Here is an 18,065-nt window from a genome sequence, read left to right as displayed (position 1 = left end):
CACTCTAGAATGGTTGTTAACCCAAGATGTTAGCTCCTCTGAATATTTTTACTTTTCCACTTGGCTCTGTTCATGCTTTGTAACCTGCAAAGATAATGTTCCATTCTGTTTTATCTGAATGAGAACAGAAGGCCCTCTGAATGTGGGTCACTGCAGAGACCCTCACTGATGGTGTGTAAGGATTCCAGAGCATTTGGCTCTTGGCACTGGTCATATGATTTGGTTTCTCAAATCTCAGGTTGCTACCATTTTAGTTCTTAACAAAAGTCAAAAATGAAGAAAAACTTCTTCAAGTTTTGGCACACAGACGAGCTTCTAAAACATCCCTGTAAGTTTATGCAAGGGTGGAAGAATTTAGTAGTCTGTCTTTGACCTTAATTTCTATAAGGGGCCAAGAGGAGTTTCTTGCTCTAATATCCCTCTTCCATAGTTTATTTGGACTGTCACATGAATGCATCATAAACTTTCTGAACAGTTTGGGTTGAGTATTGGCGATTCTAACCATTTGAAGTTCATTTGGATTTCCTGGGGGGGTGGGGCTTGATAAAGGGGGTCTGCCCTTTGGCAGGGTTCTCAGTAGCTCTTATGTTTCAGAAATTAGCCAGGAGACGGCTGTGAATCCTGTGGACATCGTTAGCACTCTGCAAGCTCTTCAGATGCTCAAGTATTGGAAAGGAAAGCACCTGGTTTTAAAGAGACAGGTAAAGCTTTTTCTTAGCTCATTGCTGAATGTCCCTCGAGGCCTAGCTGAGCAAAGTGGGGCCTTCCCACCCCAGAGGTAACTTTCCCTTTTTAAAGGAGTTGACTCCGTCCACCATTTATTTAGTCTCATTTCTTTACCGTGCCGTGATGCCTTCATCAGGCTTATCCTCCTACCTTATCCTTCTCAGATAAGGAAGCTCCTGTCTCAGATTTGGATGCCACACTTCAGCAGCTCAGTTAAGCAGCTTTATGTTGCACAGCACTTCTGTTGCTTCATGGTTTTGTTAGATTGGAGAAAATTGTCCATCTATAGAGGGGGATCTTCATAAACTCCAGGGTTCGTGGAAGTAGTTTTAAATTCCTTTAACAAATGCCATCCCAACTCATGCCCATTTAAAAAATTTTTTAATTGACTCATATGTGTCAAAGGGAAGGTGAATGATTTTTCAGGTCTTACCAAGGGCATAGTAGGAAGAAATGGATTAGGTATGAGTTTCATAAATCTAATGATAACTTTAGATTTTTTTTTTTTTTTTACACCTGTTTTATACCTATATATTATTAAACCTTTGGTGGTTCTTTCTTTGCTAACAATCATTTTGGAATCCATATACATAAAGACATTTTAGTTGAATATGTATAATTTTTCCCCATTGTTTTCCCCCAGGACCTGATTGATGAGTGGATAGCCAAAGAGGCCAAGAGATCCAACTCCAATAAAACCATGGATCCCAGCTGTTTAAAATGGACCCCTCCCAAGGGCACTTAAAGTGACCTGTTACTCTGAGCCAGCGAACCCCAGCAGTAGGAATCCGTACCCTAGGGATCTGTCTGTCATTTCTGTTGCTCTTGTGATTGGCAAGTACAGTACCCTTTGGGAAGGCCACCCCCTCAGGACTGCCCTGGCTCCGACCTTCATGTACACTGCAGACGCTGGTTCTAAGGAACTGTTCTTTCGGCCTCAGTGAGGTTGCCCGGATGGGATCCATATTAGACTTGAGTGACGGTCCCTCATAGCACTGACCCATGGTGTTCTGTTTGGTACTGTACCTGTCCAGTCACTGGTTCTCTCCTCACGTTCTCTAGCCCCATGAGATTGTGTTGTGTCTTCTAAACTTTGTAATAGTGCTTCTTCCCACCTGGTCGCCAGACCTTCAAATACGGTTTCCGGGACCTTTCCGATTATTCCTTACATACGCTTTTTGGAGGGACAGGGAAGAGGTAACACTTCTGAGTGTGTGTACCAGGAGGGGTCCGTTCCCTTTAGATTTCATCTCACTTTAAATTTTTTCCTCCATTTTTATTGGAAGACTGTTTTGATCAGTATCAGGCTGACCAGAGCCAAATACATTTGCAGCCTCTCCCAGGGATTAGCCTTGGTAATGGCACTTAGTCTATCTGGATGAGAGGGACAGAAGAAGTAAGAGATGGTGATTCTGTATTTTGCATTGAGTTCACCAGTGGGCAGCGGGCATTATTATGGTGGAAGGGAATGAATACGTTTTGCCTCACCAGAAAGTGCCCAGTAGTAAATGTTTTCTTCTCAACTCCCTGCCCCTTTTTACGTTTGCAGGTGCCAAAATAATTTCTAGTTCTCCCTTTCATGCTGCATGTTAACTTGGTTCATTAACTGCAAAAACCTTTTCACCAGTACCAGTCTGCTGTAGCACACCTGCACTTCCACATAAGTTCTGTGGGTTTTGTCTGAACATCCATGGAGAAGTAGAAACTGATTGAAAATGACTTCCATATCTTGGCCTGTGACTCAACAGGCAGAGTGGCCACCCTGCCAAGGTTTGCTTCTCTTCAACAGTGCCTCACCCTGCCTCTAGGACTAAAGTGCTTATGCCCTTCCAAGAACAACTCCTCCATTTCCTTTTTGGGATTTGCCGTTATCCCCCTATTCTCTGGTCTCCTATTTTTGGTGTTTAAGTGAAGGAAGAGATGCTCCCTCTAATTTCTCTCTAGCCCGTTATAACCTGCTATCTTGGGGCAGCTTTTGATGTCTGACATGTCACCCTCCCAACTTGGTCGTCTGCAACACTGCTGTCTTCATGTGGAGCCCTCACCACAATCCCGACTCTGGTCATTTGTGCCTTTCTCTTGTCGTCTCTGTACACTACTTATACTCACTGTGGGTTGGGGGGAGCTAATTTTAAGCATGTTCAGTGGCAGCTCCCTGCCAGTTTCAGTGTCACTGTTAAAATTTATCCAAAAGCAACCTCACTGGGGGTTTTCTTGAGGGGTAAAGGCCTTTTACAGACGCTAACCCTTCCCCACATGTGGTAGAATGTGCTGTTCTATATCTACTCCTCAATAAAGCATGTTCTCTGCTCAAGTCTGTTTCACCCAGGAGCTCTCATTTATGTATGAAAATGGTGCAGCTGACCTGCTACTAATAGTAAATGCACTTGGGATCTGTTTTCCCTAGCAGTTAAACTGGCTTGAGGGATGTTGTTTGTGGCTGTGGAATTTTTTACTTCTCTCTGATGCAGGCTGTCTATAGAGGGAGTGCTAACTCTGAACTTGTCTGGGTGATGGAATAAACTCTCTCTGCTTTGCTTTGCTTCCAAATTAGAGGTATGCATAGCAATGACTAATCAGTATTCTTTCGTAAAGTTCATTTTCCTCTGATTTTTAAGGGCAAAGAAACCAGCCGGGAGTTAGGATAGGTGGGGTACAATTGATAGTTGTGGGAAGGTGGGAATATGTGTATCCCTTTTCATCTCCAAGCTCATTTGCCAGTAGTGAGCAGTACCAGCTCAAATTGACTCTCCCAGATTGAGTGACTTTTCAGAGCTGCATTTTCCTGTGGTGTTTACCCGGTGCAGGAAAAGGGAGGCCAGGCACTTACTTGCTTGTGTGGTGGAAAGGAGGAGGGTGGATATTGCGTTTACTGGGGTGGTTTTGTTCACCATGGCCAGTAACCTGTCCCAGCAGACAGGGTCCTCCTTTGCAAGGTTAGCGTCCTGTGTGTCCCTTGTGGGGGGTAGGGGATGGCATGAAGAGAAGCTTATGGTTATGTAAGAAGGCCCTAACATTTACCTTAGAATGATGTGTGCCCAAATCTCCCTGTTCTACATATTTGCATCAAAGGGAAATTCTCTCAACATTTTGAAAAAAATGAGGTTGGTAAATTGACCATGAGAATAGAATGCTGAGAGGTTAAGGCACTTGAAATTTTGCAGTCTGGATCCCAAGCCTCTACTGATCACCACCCCCTTTTCTTTTACCTAAAAATACAGTAAGTCTTCATTTAAGGTCAGTAGGTTCTATGACTTTAAGTGAGATGATACTTAACAAAACCAGTCGTATCATAGGTTAATTGATAATAAACAAGAGTAAGTTCCTCTGGCAGCTCATTAACATCATGAAGTGATGTTGAATGGAATGGTATTCAAGGATCTACTGTAAAAGGAAAATTTGGTTTAAATCACAGGTATAAGAACAGAGAGTTACACTTTCTTGGCTGCTTTCGGTGACACTGTTGATCCCCTCTGAATTCTTTTTTTACCTGCACAAAAGCTCGGCTGCTTAGGCTCCTTCATTAGAAGAGCAAAAGTCTGGAGTTAATCCTGGATCTAGTGCCTGCTACCCTCCAAAGAAAGCACTTACTCTGTCTGGAGGAAGAAGAGAGCCCAGCATGAGCTGTTGCTCCGTGTGCCTGGCTCTGTGCTGGGTGTCTTCACCTGCCTGGTTGGACACTCCTGTTAGCCTCGCACAGTAGAAATGCACACTGGTTTTGCAGAAGGAAACCTGGAGCCCAAGGTGACACAGAAAGCAACGCAGCCATAAATCTCATTTTGTTCTAACTTGAGAGCCCACACCCTCCCCTCTACCATTTGCTTCCTCAGTTTTTTCAATTCCTTAATGATTAATCATCCTCTCTGTTCTAGTTAGATTTCCTTGCTGCAGCCACAGGCTCCCATGCTTCTAGTGGCTTCCATCACAAAAAATGAAACTGGTGAAAGCTTTCAGACAAAAGAATTGATTTTATAAGCAGCAGATGGGGGCCAGAGACCTAACCCAGGAAGTAAAAGCTATGTCTTGTTCTGGCTCTCCTTCTGATTTAGGAATAGACTGTTGAGTAAGCACTGTCCCTTTACTTACATGGTTTCCTTCAAGTGCTTGCCACAACACCACTGTGAGGTGGGTATTCTCCCTTTTTCACATGAGGAAATTTGAGGCTCAGAGGTCTTGCTGCTGGATTACAGAAACAATGAGAACCCTGATTCCAAATCCCATACTTTTTTGACTGTTACCAGTGAGTCATCTCATGCCTCTGCCTGTTTTCCCATTTTCACCAGGGAATAGTGAGTCATTAAGTAATTTTTAACAATATGGTATATATACCCTTTATATAGCAAGATGATGCTTTTGACTTGTCCTCGGCTCTGGTTTGTCCCTGTAGCCTGGCAGGGTTGCCTGGCTGGGGTTGCGAATGACCTCAGCTGAAGTTCACGTGGAGCCAGTAGGTCTGATCCAGGTCGGGACTGCACAGGAAAAGCTAGTAGAGGAAAACACTGCAGCTTGCTTACAGTACACGTCCTTCTGGAGTATGAAGCGAATGAAAAGCAGGTTTTTGGAAGTATATTACAGTAATTTCAAGGGTAGTCGTAAACATGCCTGCCTTTTCCTCTGAACAGCAGTTGACAAATGACTTTAAAGAAGCGTCATTTTTATGACGTGTTAGGATCAAGCAGCACAGCTCAGCAGTGATCCTTATGGGGCTTTTCCTTCTGACCTATGGGAATCTAAACATTGGGTCCATTTTTTTTTTTAAATGCACATAATGGAAATACGCACACATTTGTCTACAATTGAAAAATGGAGCCCTTGAATTCCATTCCTGGACTGCAGTTAATTTGGGTTAATAAGAAACCCTGGTTTGAGAAAGCAGGAATCCTGCCTTTTGCCTACCTTTTCTCACAGCAAGGCCCTAAGCTAGCTGTGTGTGTGCAGGCTCAAAGAACCTCCCATTAAGGGAGGGGAAGGGAGAGCTAGGGAGAAGCCCTGGCTCACCTGGCCTCCACGGTCCTTTCATTCATCGTGGCCTTACAGGTGCACATATAGGCAAAATGCTGGACAGGGTTTTGGGGTGTTAAGAAAGTGAAAATTCTGCTAAATATGTGATGTATGCTAGGAATTCTAGAAATTACCTTTAGCTATGCATTGGGATCATGGGATTGGATCTCCACTGGTTTTAACCTCAGCACTTTGTGCTATAAACTTGTATGATAGCCTCTTCCAGACTGTTTCCTGCTGTTGGGGGCAGTATAATTGCCCACTTCCTTTGTGGTATCTTCAACAAAGTGCCAATAAATGTCACTAAGAAGGAACCAAAGGTCTGCCCAGTGGTGAATAATGTGCTTGGTGCTGCAATATCAGTTTGTTCATCTTGTGCAATACCTTTAGATGCAAGTCATGCTGCCACCATTTCGGGGTTTGGGGGTTGGTTTGTGCCCAAGAGTGGAGAAAATAACCTGTGCTATTGCACAACTTTGACTTCATTGCTGCTCAGATGTTCTAGGAGAGGTATTCGAGACGAGTCACGTTCATTCCAAGAAGCCAGTCTTTCTTAACTGGGTGTTTGTGTCTGGGAATAGCTCACCTTGTATTTACTCTGTTCCAAAGTGACTAGAAACCTATACTCGTATCATAAAAAAGGTGTGATGGACCATCTTGAGAAATGGCCACCAGCAGTTTGGCCCATCTCTGGATGTGTGTGCTGCTCCTTCTCATAAGGTCTGTTTCTCATTCTCGTGTGTGGGCTGGACTGAAATTTTGACTAATTGAAGGTGGCAGAAGTAATATTCTGGCAGCTTCCACTTTGGCTCTTGAAAACCAGCTGACGTTTCCAAACCAGAAGCTTGAATTAAACAGTATTTTTTCTGAGGGACCGGATAAGAGGCCGTGTGTAGGAGAACCGAGACGCTGCAGCCAATAGCACCAAAACCCAGACATTCTGCCAACTGAATGCAGCCTCCTTGAGTGACCCCTGTTGACACCACATGAAATTAAAGAAACATCCAGCTGAGTCCTGCCAACCCAGAGAATCGTGAGAAATAATTGGTTTAAACCATTGTTTCAAGATGGTTTGATACACAGCAATGGGTCAGGGAAAGGAAGGGTCCTTTTGAAACTATAGTGCTGGAATTCGGTTTGGCCTTGCAGGTTCCATTAATCGATTGCCTGTGATTGGAAACCAAGTGTGCCCAGGGGAGGGCCACCACTTTGTGTAACTCCACTGTTCGTATTCCGTATGATGGCACTCATAGCCAGTTCAACCTGTTTTGTTCAGCATATCTCAGCTTGTCAATCAAATTGCGTCTGAGGTCCCTGTCTGGCCTTGGAATTCTTATAGAAGTAGATCAGGAAGAGTGAGTATTGTGATACCAAGGTATGGCTCATCAAAAAAAAAAAGATACAGCTCATCACTTGTCTGCTCACAAATTCCTATGGCTTCCCAGTCGTTCATTGGATTAAGTTCACATTCTGGCTTTCCAGTCTTTTCCATAAACTGACTTAACCTACATAGCGTTCATCGTTCCCCTGCATGTAGCCTCCCCTTTCCTGTTTCTATTTCTACTTCCACAGTCCCTCAAGTGTCCCATTAAATACAAAGTGTGGGCAAAAAGGGCTCTGGGAAAACACCAAGTTTGAGTATCAGTGTTTCTTGACTCGGTTTTTCAAAACCTCCCTTGGGATTTCCAGGACAGAGAGACAGACTAACATTTCCTAAAATGATTTGATCTGGAAGGAGTTTCTTGAGAGACCAGTACATTGTGGGGACGGATATTTGGAAGTTTCTTTCCTACCTATTCAAATAGGCCCAGCTAAAAAGGAATTCCTTGTGACGTCTTAATCCCACCTGGGACTTGTCTGTCCGATTATGGCACAGGCCAGGGGCTGAGTGGAGTGAAGGCGCCTTGGCTCGAATGCCATCTCTGCCATTTGCTGTGTAACTGCATCTGCAGAAATGAGGATAGGAACTGTGAAGGTAAATTGACTCAGACATGCCTGGTGTGTATGTTTTTCTCATTGAGGATTTGGGACCTGGATATTTAGTGGTGCACAAAATAGGTGGAATTTGCAGTCTCCTGGAGGAAACCATATATATGATTACTAATTGATCAGTACTATGAATGGAAAAGGATAAGGTGTGTAAGTATAACTGGAGGGAACTAGTTGAGCCTGGTTATCAAGGAAACCCTATCAGGAAGGGCCTTTTTATTCTGGGACCTGAAAGACGAGTTAGCCAAGGGAGGAGTGGAGGGATGAAAGGGCTAGGGCAGTGTTCAGAAGGGAGAACCAGAGGAGAGACCCTGAGGCAGGCGTGTGGGCCTGAGGGCCTGACAGCCTGGTGATGAGTAAGGCAGTTGAGGGGGAAGGGCCAAGAGCAGGGGGCCTTGGAGGTCTCCACAAGAATGTCAGGTTTATCCTAGGAAACCAGGAACTGGCCAGTAGGGGATGGAATGGGACATGCTCTGATTTCCCATTTTAAAGGGTCATGCTCTGGGTGGAGAATGGATTGAGATGGGAAGCAAGGAAGGGTCGTTAAGGAAGGTGCTGCCCTCCAAGTGAGGGGTGAGTAGCTTGTATTAACGGTGGTAGTGAAGGTGGCAAGAAGATGAATGAGATAGATTTTGGAAGAACCAACAACTAGGCAGATCTATGCGATGTGGAGAGGGGCGGACTAGAGCAACACCCAGGTTTCTAGCTTGGGCAGCTGGGTACATGGAGGTGCCTTGTGTAAGACAGGAGGAGCTTTGAGGCAGGAGTTCGAGTTCAGTGTTTGGAAATGTTTGAGAACTACGGGATACGCGTCCAGTAAGTGGGAGCTGCTGTTAATTTATTTCAGTTGTATAAGTTGGGCTCCTTCCTGGCTCTCTGAGAGACAGACTCCTTGAGGAAAGGAAATGTGAGTCCTTTGTCAAAACAGATGCCAACCACTATTGTTGGCACTGGGTAGATAAGTAAGATGTGACGCGTGTACTTGAGAAACCCTTTTGAGGAGATGAACCATTCTAACAGCATCATATAGTAAATTCTGTAATGGAAAAATGTACAAGGTGCTTCAGGAAACTGGAGAAGGGAGCCAATGGTTACTTCCTGGGCTGGGGAAGACATTGACGTCTGAGTAAGAATTCACCAGGTTGGGAAGAGAACGGCACGTGCAAAAACCAGAAGCTTCAGTGAACAATGTGGATATGAGAAAGGTGATTGGAGAGCAGGTATGGCCTTTGCACACAAACCACCTCAACTCCCCTCCAAGGGGAGTTCTGCAAGGGCAAATTCCAGTCTCCTATTTCTTTCCTATTCCCAGTCCCATCTGAATTCCTAGTGAAGTGTTGACACAGCGTGAACTCACAAGATATTTAGGGAATTTGGTTTTTCCTAAATGTCCCAAACTTCAAACACAAGAATGAAATATTTACCCGTCTTTGCTGAGCCTCCCAGTTGGGTTATTCGTGAACCACCTCTTGGGGCTGACCACAGCACTGCGTGGGGCGAGGTGGGGGAGGTAGCAGGGATGCCTGGTGCATCCGGGGTCAGGAATGGATGGAATGAGAACATTAACTGGGAAATTCCCTCTAGGCTGTGTCAGAGAAGACACTATTCACGATTCATTCATTTATTGAGCCCCTACTGTGTTCCCGGCACAGGTGAGAGAGAAGTGGGTGAGACTCAATCTCGCTATGAGCTCCGAGTGCCTTGGGAGGGCAAGGTCACCCCACTTGCGAATGTGACAACTGCACATTTATGGACAACTGCTGCTTGAGATTGAGAGTCCTGGCAGGAACCCTACTGAGTTGAGTGCGGGCCTGGGGGGACACACCAGTGCTGAGCACAGGACACACGGAGAAGAGCTGGCCTGGCCGACGCCTGCAGGAACATCCAAATATGGAGAAGGAGTTTCATCCTCTGGGAAGTGTGCGGTGGGGACTCTCACTCCGACTCGTCCTCATCCTCTCTGCCTGGGAAAAGTGGACGCAGCGGTGGTTAGGAGTCTTGCCTGGCTCCTCCACCCTTGGAAACCTTCCCTAGTCACCCACTCAAGGCCCTCCATTTCCCTAACTCATGTTTCTCTGGTTGTAGATATCTAGGACAATCAAATTACAGGCTCATCTGCCATATCTCCCATTATTCAATCACACGCCTCCAGAGCATGGACAGAGCCAACCCTCAGTTATTCTCTAAAGGAAGGGAAGTGGGTAATCCAGTATTCAAAATCCCAGAGGCCCTCCTGGGAACGTGGAAAGTGCCATGGACTAGGAAACAGGAGACAGCTTTTAGTCCTGGCTGTTATCGGCACACTGACTGGGCAAGTCATTTTCCATCCCTGAAAAATGACTTCTAAGGTTCCTGCCCATCCTGCATGGAGGGACATTTCCATTTTGGTATTGGGGTGACTTCCGTGGCCCTTCAAGTGGAATGGCTCCAACGCTTTGGAAAAAATCTCGGGAGAAAATAGAGGACTTTATTCCCAAGAGCCTACGTTGGAAGGAGTAGGTGTTCTATCAGGAAAGTGAAGCTGGGGCAGAAGTCGGCAGCTCCGGGGGAAGGCGGGGAGTTCAGGATCTCTGAGCAGCTGGAAGGATGGAGTCCCCTCTCCCCGCCACCCTTTTGTGTTGGCTGACGAGCTTTTGATGTTTCCCCCAGCCTGATTCACTTACCTGCTTTCATGCCTGTCCATTTACTGAGCATACCCTTGGACCTGTTTGAGGTGTGGTGTTAGTTGATAACTGCTTGGGGTATTACTCTTCCCCGGGGTGATTTGCACTTATTTACAATTACCGAAGACAGAAAATAAAGACTAAAGACAGGACTTTCTAATGATCAATGATTAGTGAGGGAATAAGGGGGTACTGCAGGATCTTGAAAACCACATCATTTGTGGCTTCAGCTGGCCCTGAGTGGGGAGCAGAGTGTACCTGGGGGTGGGGGATGGACGGTGCAGTTTCAGGGCTGCAGCTGTTTAAGGCCTGGGTCATCAGAAGACCACTTCCCTGCACCTCGACTGCTCTCTTCTGGGGCGCCTCTGCCTGCTGTCTGGCCCCCATCGTGGAGACTGGCAGCAAAGTATCGGGGCACTTTCTCATGATGCCCTTGCAGTCCACTAGAAGCTCCCACCTACCTTCTGTAGATGGTCCTTTCATGCCCGAGAGGTCTGGGACCTTCTGTCCTCAGTGATGGAGAGGTAGCAAAGACAAAGTGCAGCAGAGGAAGGGCAGGGATGGGGCCAGAACGGGCCTCATAAATGGAGTCATTTTTCAATCATCCCAAGAGTTGAGGAAAAAAACGTGAATTGGTTCATTCATTCGCTGATTCATTAACTTTCCTCTCCTCCAGTCTTCCTTCTGCCTTTCCTTCCACAAACCCCAGTGGGCACCTCTTATAGAAATTGCTGGGTGTTGTGGATACAGAGAAGATGGCAGACCTGCTATCTGACTGGTGGGGTTTCCACTCTGGGGACCCCAGCCATGTGACCCCGCAGGACAGTGCAGTGCAGTATGCCAAGGCAAGCATCCTGCCTGGGCCATGAAGACAAGCTCCGTCCGGGTAGCGTAGGCGGTCAGGGAAGGAGAGATGGGGCTAGGAGTCAAGTCAGTGAGGGCAGCCCGGGACGATGTGCTGAGTCCCTAGGACATTGGACTTGACCCTGAGAGCACTGGGCGTGGGGATCTGGGTGGGGGTAAAGTTGGTTGGTTTTCTTTTGGTTTTGTTTTCCTCTTTTCACCATAGCGTTTTAGGCACGGTACTGGCTGCTCAGATTTGCACATTTCAGATCATTGAGGATGCAAGGTAGGGAATGGATTAATTTTTCCAATTCCAGGCTTTAGACCCAAGGTAATTTTAAACTTTGGGCAGAACTGGATTTATCCCCATGTCTTCCTTATTCCTGCACCTACTCCCTCATCATACGTACAAAGACCCCTCTTCTAAGGAAGCAACCAGAAAGCCAAGCATGTGGCCAAACCACCCTCAGCAATGCCAGCCTGGCGTGTTTGCCCCTGGCCAGAGCTCCCCGCACCTCCCTGACTTCGCGGCCAGGACAACTCGGCCCTCCCCAGGGAGCATGCCGAGGGGAATGTTGGGACAACACTTACCCATTTTTCTCTCTGGCTGGATAGGAGGTATTCCTGGGGGAAAGAGAAGGAATGAGGGCTGCACCCCCACTTCCTTGGGGGCTAGGTGAGGTGAAAAGGGCTCATGGCTCTTTGGGGCTCGATGCCTGTGGTGAGTCTTCAGTGAAACTCCAGGCACTCCCCATTGTCCTCATGTGACTGAGTCACTTGGCTGCTCCTGCTAGGAGGCAGTGTGGGGTGGGACACCAATGGCACCTGGCACCAGCTGGGCACCCTTGGAAAAGCGTTTAACCTAGCTGAACCTTAGTTTCCCTGCCAGTGGTGAAGGGGATATTGTGAGATTTAATCACATATGAGCATAGTAGGTGCCCAGTCAATATTTCTCTTGTACCCTCATCCCCTGCTCAAGGATTGTTGGATTTGGACGAGAACCCTGAGATGGCCCTGTCTATAACTCATTTTGCCAAGGAGGAAACTAAGGCCAAAAGTGTTTGGTCACAAGTTGGTCTTCTCTGTTTTTATATGCATATACAGGGACACTATAAAAAGAATCAAGTAATACACAGGTTTGTACAGTAAAAACGTCCCTCTTTAGTCTCCCTCACCTCCACTGCCTACCCTACATGTAACTACTGTCGACAGTTTGATAGTTATTCTTCTAGAACTTTTCCTATGCATTTGTATGTACATGTTTGTAAATATGTCGCTTTTGAAAATGAGTCGGCTCCTATCATACATACAAATAACTTGCTCTTCCCACTTCCCCAGTACCTTGCAGGTCTTTCCATCTTTCCATAGAGCTGCCTCATCCTTTCTCAAAGCCGCAAAGGCGATGAATGAGCCTAATACACTTTGACCACTTATTCCCCTGCTGATGGTTTATGTTATTTCCAAACTCTTCCTATTACAGACAAGGTGGCCATGGACACTCTGATACAAATATCTCAGGGTTCATGTATCAATAACATTTCCGTTTGATAAGTTCCCTGAAGTGAGACTTGGTCGAAAGATATGCACATTTCCGACTTTAATGGCCATTGTCAACTCTTCCTCCAAATAGGATATAAAAGTGCCAGGTCCTTCTGTCCTCACTTAAAAAATACATACATAATGTTGACAACCAGAAAGAGAAAACTCTCTGTCTAGACTGTTTTCTCCTTGTTTCCCTAGGACATGACTCCGCATTGAGGGTGCCCCCAGGGAACACAGGTTCATTTTAATCATTCTATTTGAAACAGAATCAACTAGAAAGCTTGGCTTTGCTCACATCTAGACGCTGATCTGTAGCCACTACCGCTCTGCAAAGTCATCCATATATTGACGGTAAGGGCACCAGCGGGTGCAAAGCATTTGCCCCCACCCTTAGGGTGGCCATACTCCCCATATTCCAGAGACAGCCCTGGTTTACACGTGTTGCCTGACGTAGTGAACACTTTCCAGCGTGCTCTGGTTCGGATGATAATTCATATGGGCACTCTCTACTCCATCACGTGAGTGAACCCTACTGGCCTGGAGTCATGAATGGACGACTTTAGGGCCCCTGCTTGGTGTAACACAACCCACTCAGAACCACTCCCTGCTGGGCACTCGCCCACCTTTGTCACTCACCTCCTACCTGCTTCCCCATCAGCCCAAAGAACTGGCTCACTTTGCCCTTCTTCACCTCCTGAAGCTGGAGCTGAATGCTGGGGATGACACCTTCCTGAAGAAGCAGAGAGAGTTCGTTAGAGTTGGGGGAAGGCTGGCGAGGAGATAGGGAGGGCAGCCTGAGCGGTAACAGTCTCGGTAGCGCTTGCTCTGTGCTGGCACTGAGCCCTGTTGCATATTTTATACAACACTGTGTACAGTAATAATAATAGCTTACATTTCACCTACTATATTCCTGATACTATTCTTAGCACTTTATTGATTCATTTAATCCTCACCAAAACCCATGAAGTAAGTACTGTTACTGTCACCATTTTATAGATGAAAACACCAAGAGATTAAATAATTTGTCCAAGGTCACCAGCTAGGAAATGAGAGCTGGAGTCAGAACTTGAACCCAGCTCATCGGGCTCAAAGGCTCAAACACAATAGTCATTTACTCATTTACTCTTTATAACCACCATATGAATGAAGTGGGGACTGTGACTTAATGGAGGTTTAGAGATTTGTCCAAGGTCAAACAGGAGGTGGTAGAACCAGGATTTAAACTCAGGAAGTCTGACTATAGTGGAGACATTTCCCAAGATGGAGCTTGGGTTCTGCTCCATCTTGGGAAATGTCTCCACTATAGACAAGGAGGGCAGCTGGTGGACTCAGGGTGGCACCCAGTAGGCAAGGTGAGACTGCTTCCTCTCCAGCCCCACTCTGCTGCTCTCCGCTCTCCCAGGGACATTCCCCCTATTGCCCTGGAGCCTGGGCACCCCATGGGGAACATGGCATGTGGCCTAGGGTGGAGGCCACCACCCTGGGTAAAGACATTTTCATCCTTAAGCTGATGGGATGAAAGTTCTGGTCCAAGGGCTATGGATTTAAGTTCTCATTGTGACTTTGGCCAAGGTACTCTCCCTCTCTGGTCTTAACCGGATTTCCTGAAGAAGGGCTGACTCAGCTCTCCTGAGAGGGAGAAAGGCTCACTAGTGAAGAGAGTGACAGTAGGTGACAGTCGTTAGACCATCTTCACCTCTCTGCATCCCTAGTACCTGGCATAGAGTCTGATACACACAGGAGCTCAGCATATGTGGGATACCTGGGTCCCTTTCTCTGACAGTCTGGGAAGAGGGAAGAAGATGGGGTCTCCTTTTCCAGGGAGGCTGAAGACAGGCAAACAGCTCTAGAGGAACAAAGCTGTCTGCCAGGAGGCTGGGAGCTGGGGTGGGATCAGGGGCTCGCTCTTCAATCCCCAATTCCCCCAGGGGCAGCGCTGGAGCACTGGGGACCAGCAGGGACCTGGCTGGGGTGCAGATGTAACCCCCTATGCCTCTCACAGCTCATCCCATCCCAACTTGCAGGACCAGGAGTGAATTGTTTTCTAAGCCTTGGACTAATACAGTCACTTCCAATCTGTCTCCTCCCCAAGACGTCAGTGGCTGGGGCAGCTGTTTCGGGCTGCAGTCGCCTCGCCTGGCCAGGAACCGGAGAAGTCTCTTTGGAGATTTGGACCCATTTTCTGAAAAGCTCATGAAAACCACTTTGCCTTGGTAAAAGGCAGCCTTCAAAAGCAAGCTGGAGAGAATGGCTATTTATAAAATAAGACTCACCCTTCTCCCACCCCCTGGGTTTCTGGGAGTCCGTGAGGAGGTATCCTTCCCTTTCACACAGGAAGGACTCCTGCCCCCACCTGAAGCCCTCTCCTTACCCATTTAACCCAAATCACCTGCTCCAGGGATACGTGTAGGCGGGGAGCCCTGAGAGCTAGGGAGGTGATCAGACACCCCTGACAGTGTCACCATTCCTTCTGTCACCTCACTCACAGTAATGGTTCCTGTATCCCAAGCCCTGTGTCTCAGGAAGCAGAAGGATATTAAATGAGAGGGAAAGGACAGTAAGCAGTAGACCCAGCTTCAGGGTGAGGTCCTTGCAGGTGGGAAGCCCAGCAGCACCATTTGAAGTTGATGATTTTCCTGTGTGGCTGTGTAGAAAGCTGCCCCTCACAGACTTGTTTCCCTGTGACTGGGCCAGGTCCCCTGATGTTTCGTACAGACGCAGTAAAGCTCCAAAAATACTCTGGGGATCATCTCCCCTTCCCCCCGCCCCTCCGTGTTACAGGTGTGGAAACTGATGTCCAGAAAGCAGCTGTGACCGTCCCAAGGTCACATGGAATCGATGGGGAAGTTGAGATTCGAACCCAGGTCTCCTCATCTTTCTATCTTCTCAACTGCACACATGTCCCCGTTCAGACAAACCAGGAAGGAAACCCACCACGAAGGGCTGTTGATTCGATGGCTGTATCTGTGGCCCCAGTGTCCTTGCCGTCCTGGGACTGGGAGGAACCGGGCTCAGCCTGGTCCCACTGTCTGCTCTCCTGGAAACCTTCCTGAGCACTGGTCCTGCTAGCTCTGGGCTGTTGGCCTCTCCCCCCTGTCTGATTAGGAGTTCCCCAAGGTCAGGATTCTTATCTTTCTGACTAGATGGGGTGAGGCACAGATGCTGGGTCTCTAACTTCTAGATTTCTCCCCAAGTGACAGCACTCAGGTCAGTCTAGTAGAAGAGATAGGCCGTCAAACCAGTACTTGTCAGGAAATGAGAGTTTCTACCTGTGAGACAAAACATTGATCCTGCCCCAAGTTGACCCCCTTGAAATTCTGGAAAATGTCCTCTGATGCACAGATACCGACAGTCAGACCTTGGGTAGAGTATGCAGTTGTGCTTTTGAAGCTGCATAACTTTGGACAAACTACTTGACTTTTCTGTGCCTCACTTTCCTTATCTGTGAAATGGGGATAGTAATGGTACCTTCTCCACAAGGTTGATATGAGGATTAAATGGGCTAATACTTATAAATCCTTTAGGACATATTGTATGTTAAATTAGTATTAAATAAAAGCTCTCTCTCACTCTCACGCTCTCACTCCCACGTGCACGTGCCCCTTTGGAGCTCAGTCAGGCCAGGGGCCATGGCCTTGAACTTACCTACAGAGGGAAGTCAGACGACCCTTGCAGTGTACAGCCTGCTCTCCTGGCAGCCACAGAAGGGATCTTCAGCCCCCTCAACCCACCATGGATCATCCCCTGCCTCTCCCCGAAGTTACCTCCAGGTTCACGGTTACCCAAGCCCCTGCTTCAGTGCCGAGTGCCTGTTCCTTGTCACCTGCCACAGAGCATGCAGACAGCCCCGTCAGGAGAAGCAGGGTGAGGCAGAGCAGCATGGTGGGCACTGTATGCTGGGACCCTTTGGGAGTCCCTCTCAGCCTGACGACTCCGCCTCCAAAGGCGTCCTCTCTCTCTGGCTCCTTTCCTGTGGGTGAGGGAAACTCCACCAGTTCTCTGTCCTTCCAGCTTACCCCCTTCTTCCTCCAGCTTATCTAACCCTCTCCCCCCCATTTCCTGTGACTCCCCTCCCTCCCTGGCTGGAAAGGCCAATAACATCAGGATGTCAGAGGAGGGACCTGACCTCTTCCGCCCACCGCCCCCTCAGCACTTGATCCCAGGGCTTAGCGCTCTGATGCAACAGCCGCCTCCCTTTGGCTGCGTTCTCTCCCGTGGCAGGTGCACAATGGGGCAGTGTGTGGGGGCTGGCGCTTCCAGCTTCCTGGCTGGACGCCCCAGGGGCCCTAGATATCTTGGAGATGGGGAGAGGGACTGTATGGCCCCCCCTTTCTTATGCTCTTCTTGTGCCCTGTAAGAGGCCTCTCCCCAGAACCTAGCCAGTATTCCATCACTTGTCTCCCCTTCCCGTCACTGAGCCCTCTTTCCTCAGCATTCCCCTCTATCAATAGTCCCCATGTCTGCATTGAAACAGGTCTTACCTAGGAGGAATAACTGCTTAGTGAGACGAGGCTCCCCACAAGTGGGAATAGAGATTTGCCAGAAAAATGGCTTCCTGCTTAAGTGTCATCAGCTCTAAATATCTTCCCAGTGTTTCCAAAGCGATCTTTCTAAAGCCCTAACCTGACCCGTTTCTCCTTGTTTGTAGCCTTCCAGCATCTCTCCATTGCCCTTGGCATAAAGTTCAAGCTCCGTAACATGGCATTCAAAGCCCTTCTTCACTTAGTGCCTCCCTGTCTCCCATCCATCCACCCACCCACCTGTCAGTGTAGAGCAGGGCCGTGAGGTCAGAGACCTGAATTCCAGTCCTAGCCCCACCACTAAATAGCTATGTGACCTTAGGCACATTACTTAGCCCCTCCAAACCTTAGAATCCTTATCTGTAAAACAGGATTAGTAATAGCACTTATTTGCAAAGCTGTTTGAGGATGAAATGAGATAATGCCTGTGGAGCACTTAGCACAGTGCATGATAGTAAATATTTAATACCCGTTAACTATTATTACTGCTATAATTATTAACACTGGGTGAGGCACTGGGCCACAGAAGATGAATAAGACGCCATCTCTATCCTACAGCAGCTCACAGTCCAGGAGAGGAGATATCTGGTTGGCAGATAAGCTGTGTTCGATTAGCTATGTGCAGCCGTAGAGATGGGAGCAAGGGAAGGGCATTCCCCCTTCCCAGTCTTTCCTGAAGCCATTCCCTGCCCCCCCACCCCCCCACCCCCGCACACACATACACACGCTGGCGCGCTGTACCACCTGCTCCCAGGACAGGCTGAGATTTCTCACTCCTGTG

General features: G+C 47.7%; 2 protein-coding genes across 6 annotated transcripts in view; one reads left to right on the top strand and one right to left on the bottom strand.

The window, feature by feature from the left end:
• The window catches only part of KAT7 (lysine acetyltransferase 7), a 30,305-nt gene extending 27,265 nt beyond the window's left edge, over positions 1-3,040 (top strand). For all 3 annotated transcript variants that reach the window (XM_019740656.3, XM_019740655.3, XM_088802211.1), the window contains 2 exons: positions 595-701; positions 1,370-3,040. In XM_019740656.3, the coding sequence (XP_019596215.1) occupies positions 595-701; positions 1,370-1,471 (209 nt within the window). In that variant the 3' untranslated portion in view covers positions 1,472-3,040. The remainder of the gene's footprint in view (positions 1-594; positions 702-1,369) is intronic.
• A 6,281-nt stretch (positions 3,041-9,321) lies between these two features.
• TAC4 (tachykinin precursor 4) lies at positions 9,322-16,778 on the bottom strand. Of its 3 annotated transcripts, XM_074319360.2 has the most exons (5): positions 16,529-16,778; positions 13,401-13,494; positions 11,814-11,846; positions 10,841-10,883; positions 9,322-9,680 (listed from the first exon to the last, which is right to left on the bottom strand). In XM_074319360.2, exons 1-5 carry the CDS (start codon positions 16,643-16,645, stop codon positions 9,668-9,670), a joined length of 300 nt encoding a protein of 99 aa, XP_074175461.1. In that variant the 5' UTR covers positions 16,646-16,778; the 3' UTR covers positions 9,322-9,667. The 3 variants fall into 3 exon arrangements, with proteins under 3 accessions (XP_074175461.1, XP_074175463.1, XP_074175464.1); XM_074319362.2 differs by lacking the exon at positions 10,841-10,883; XM_074319363.2 differs by lacking the exons at positions 10,841-10,883; positions 11,814-11,846.
• Positions 16,779-18,065: the final 1,287 nt, after the last annotated feature.

Source organism: Rhinolophus sinicus, chromosome 12 (genome assembly GCF_057876585.1).
Source record: "Rhinolophus sinicus isolate RSI-liver-muscle chromosome 12, RSI-T2T, whole genome shotgun sequence".
Classification (NCBI taxonomy): Eukaryota; Metazoa; Chordata; class Mammalia; order Chiroptera; family Rhinolophidae; genus Rhinolophus; species Rhinolophus sinicus.
Note: the sequence above shows the minus strand (reverse complement) of the source record. Positions and strands in the feature narration are given on the sequence as shown.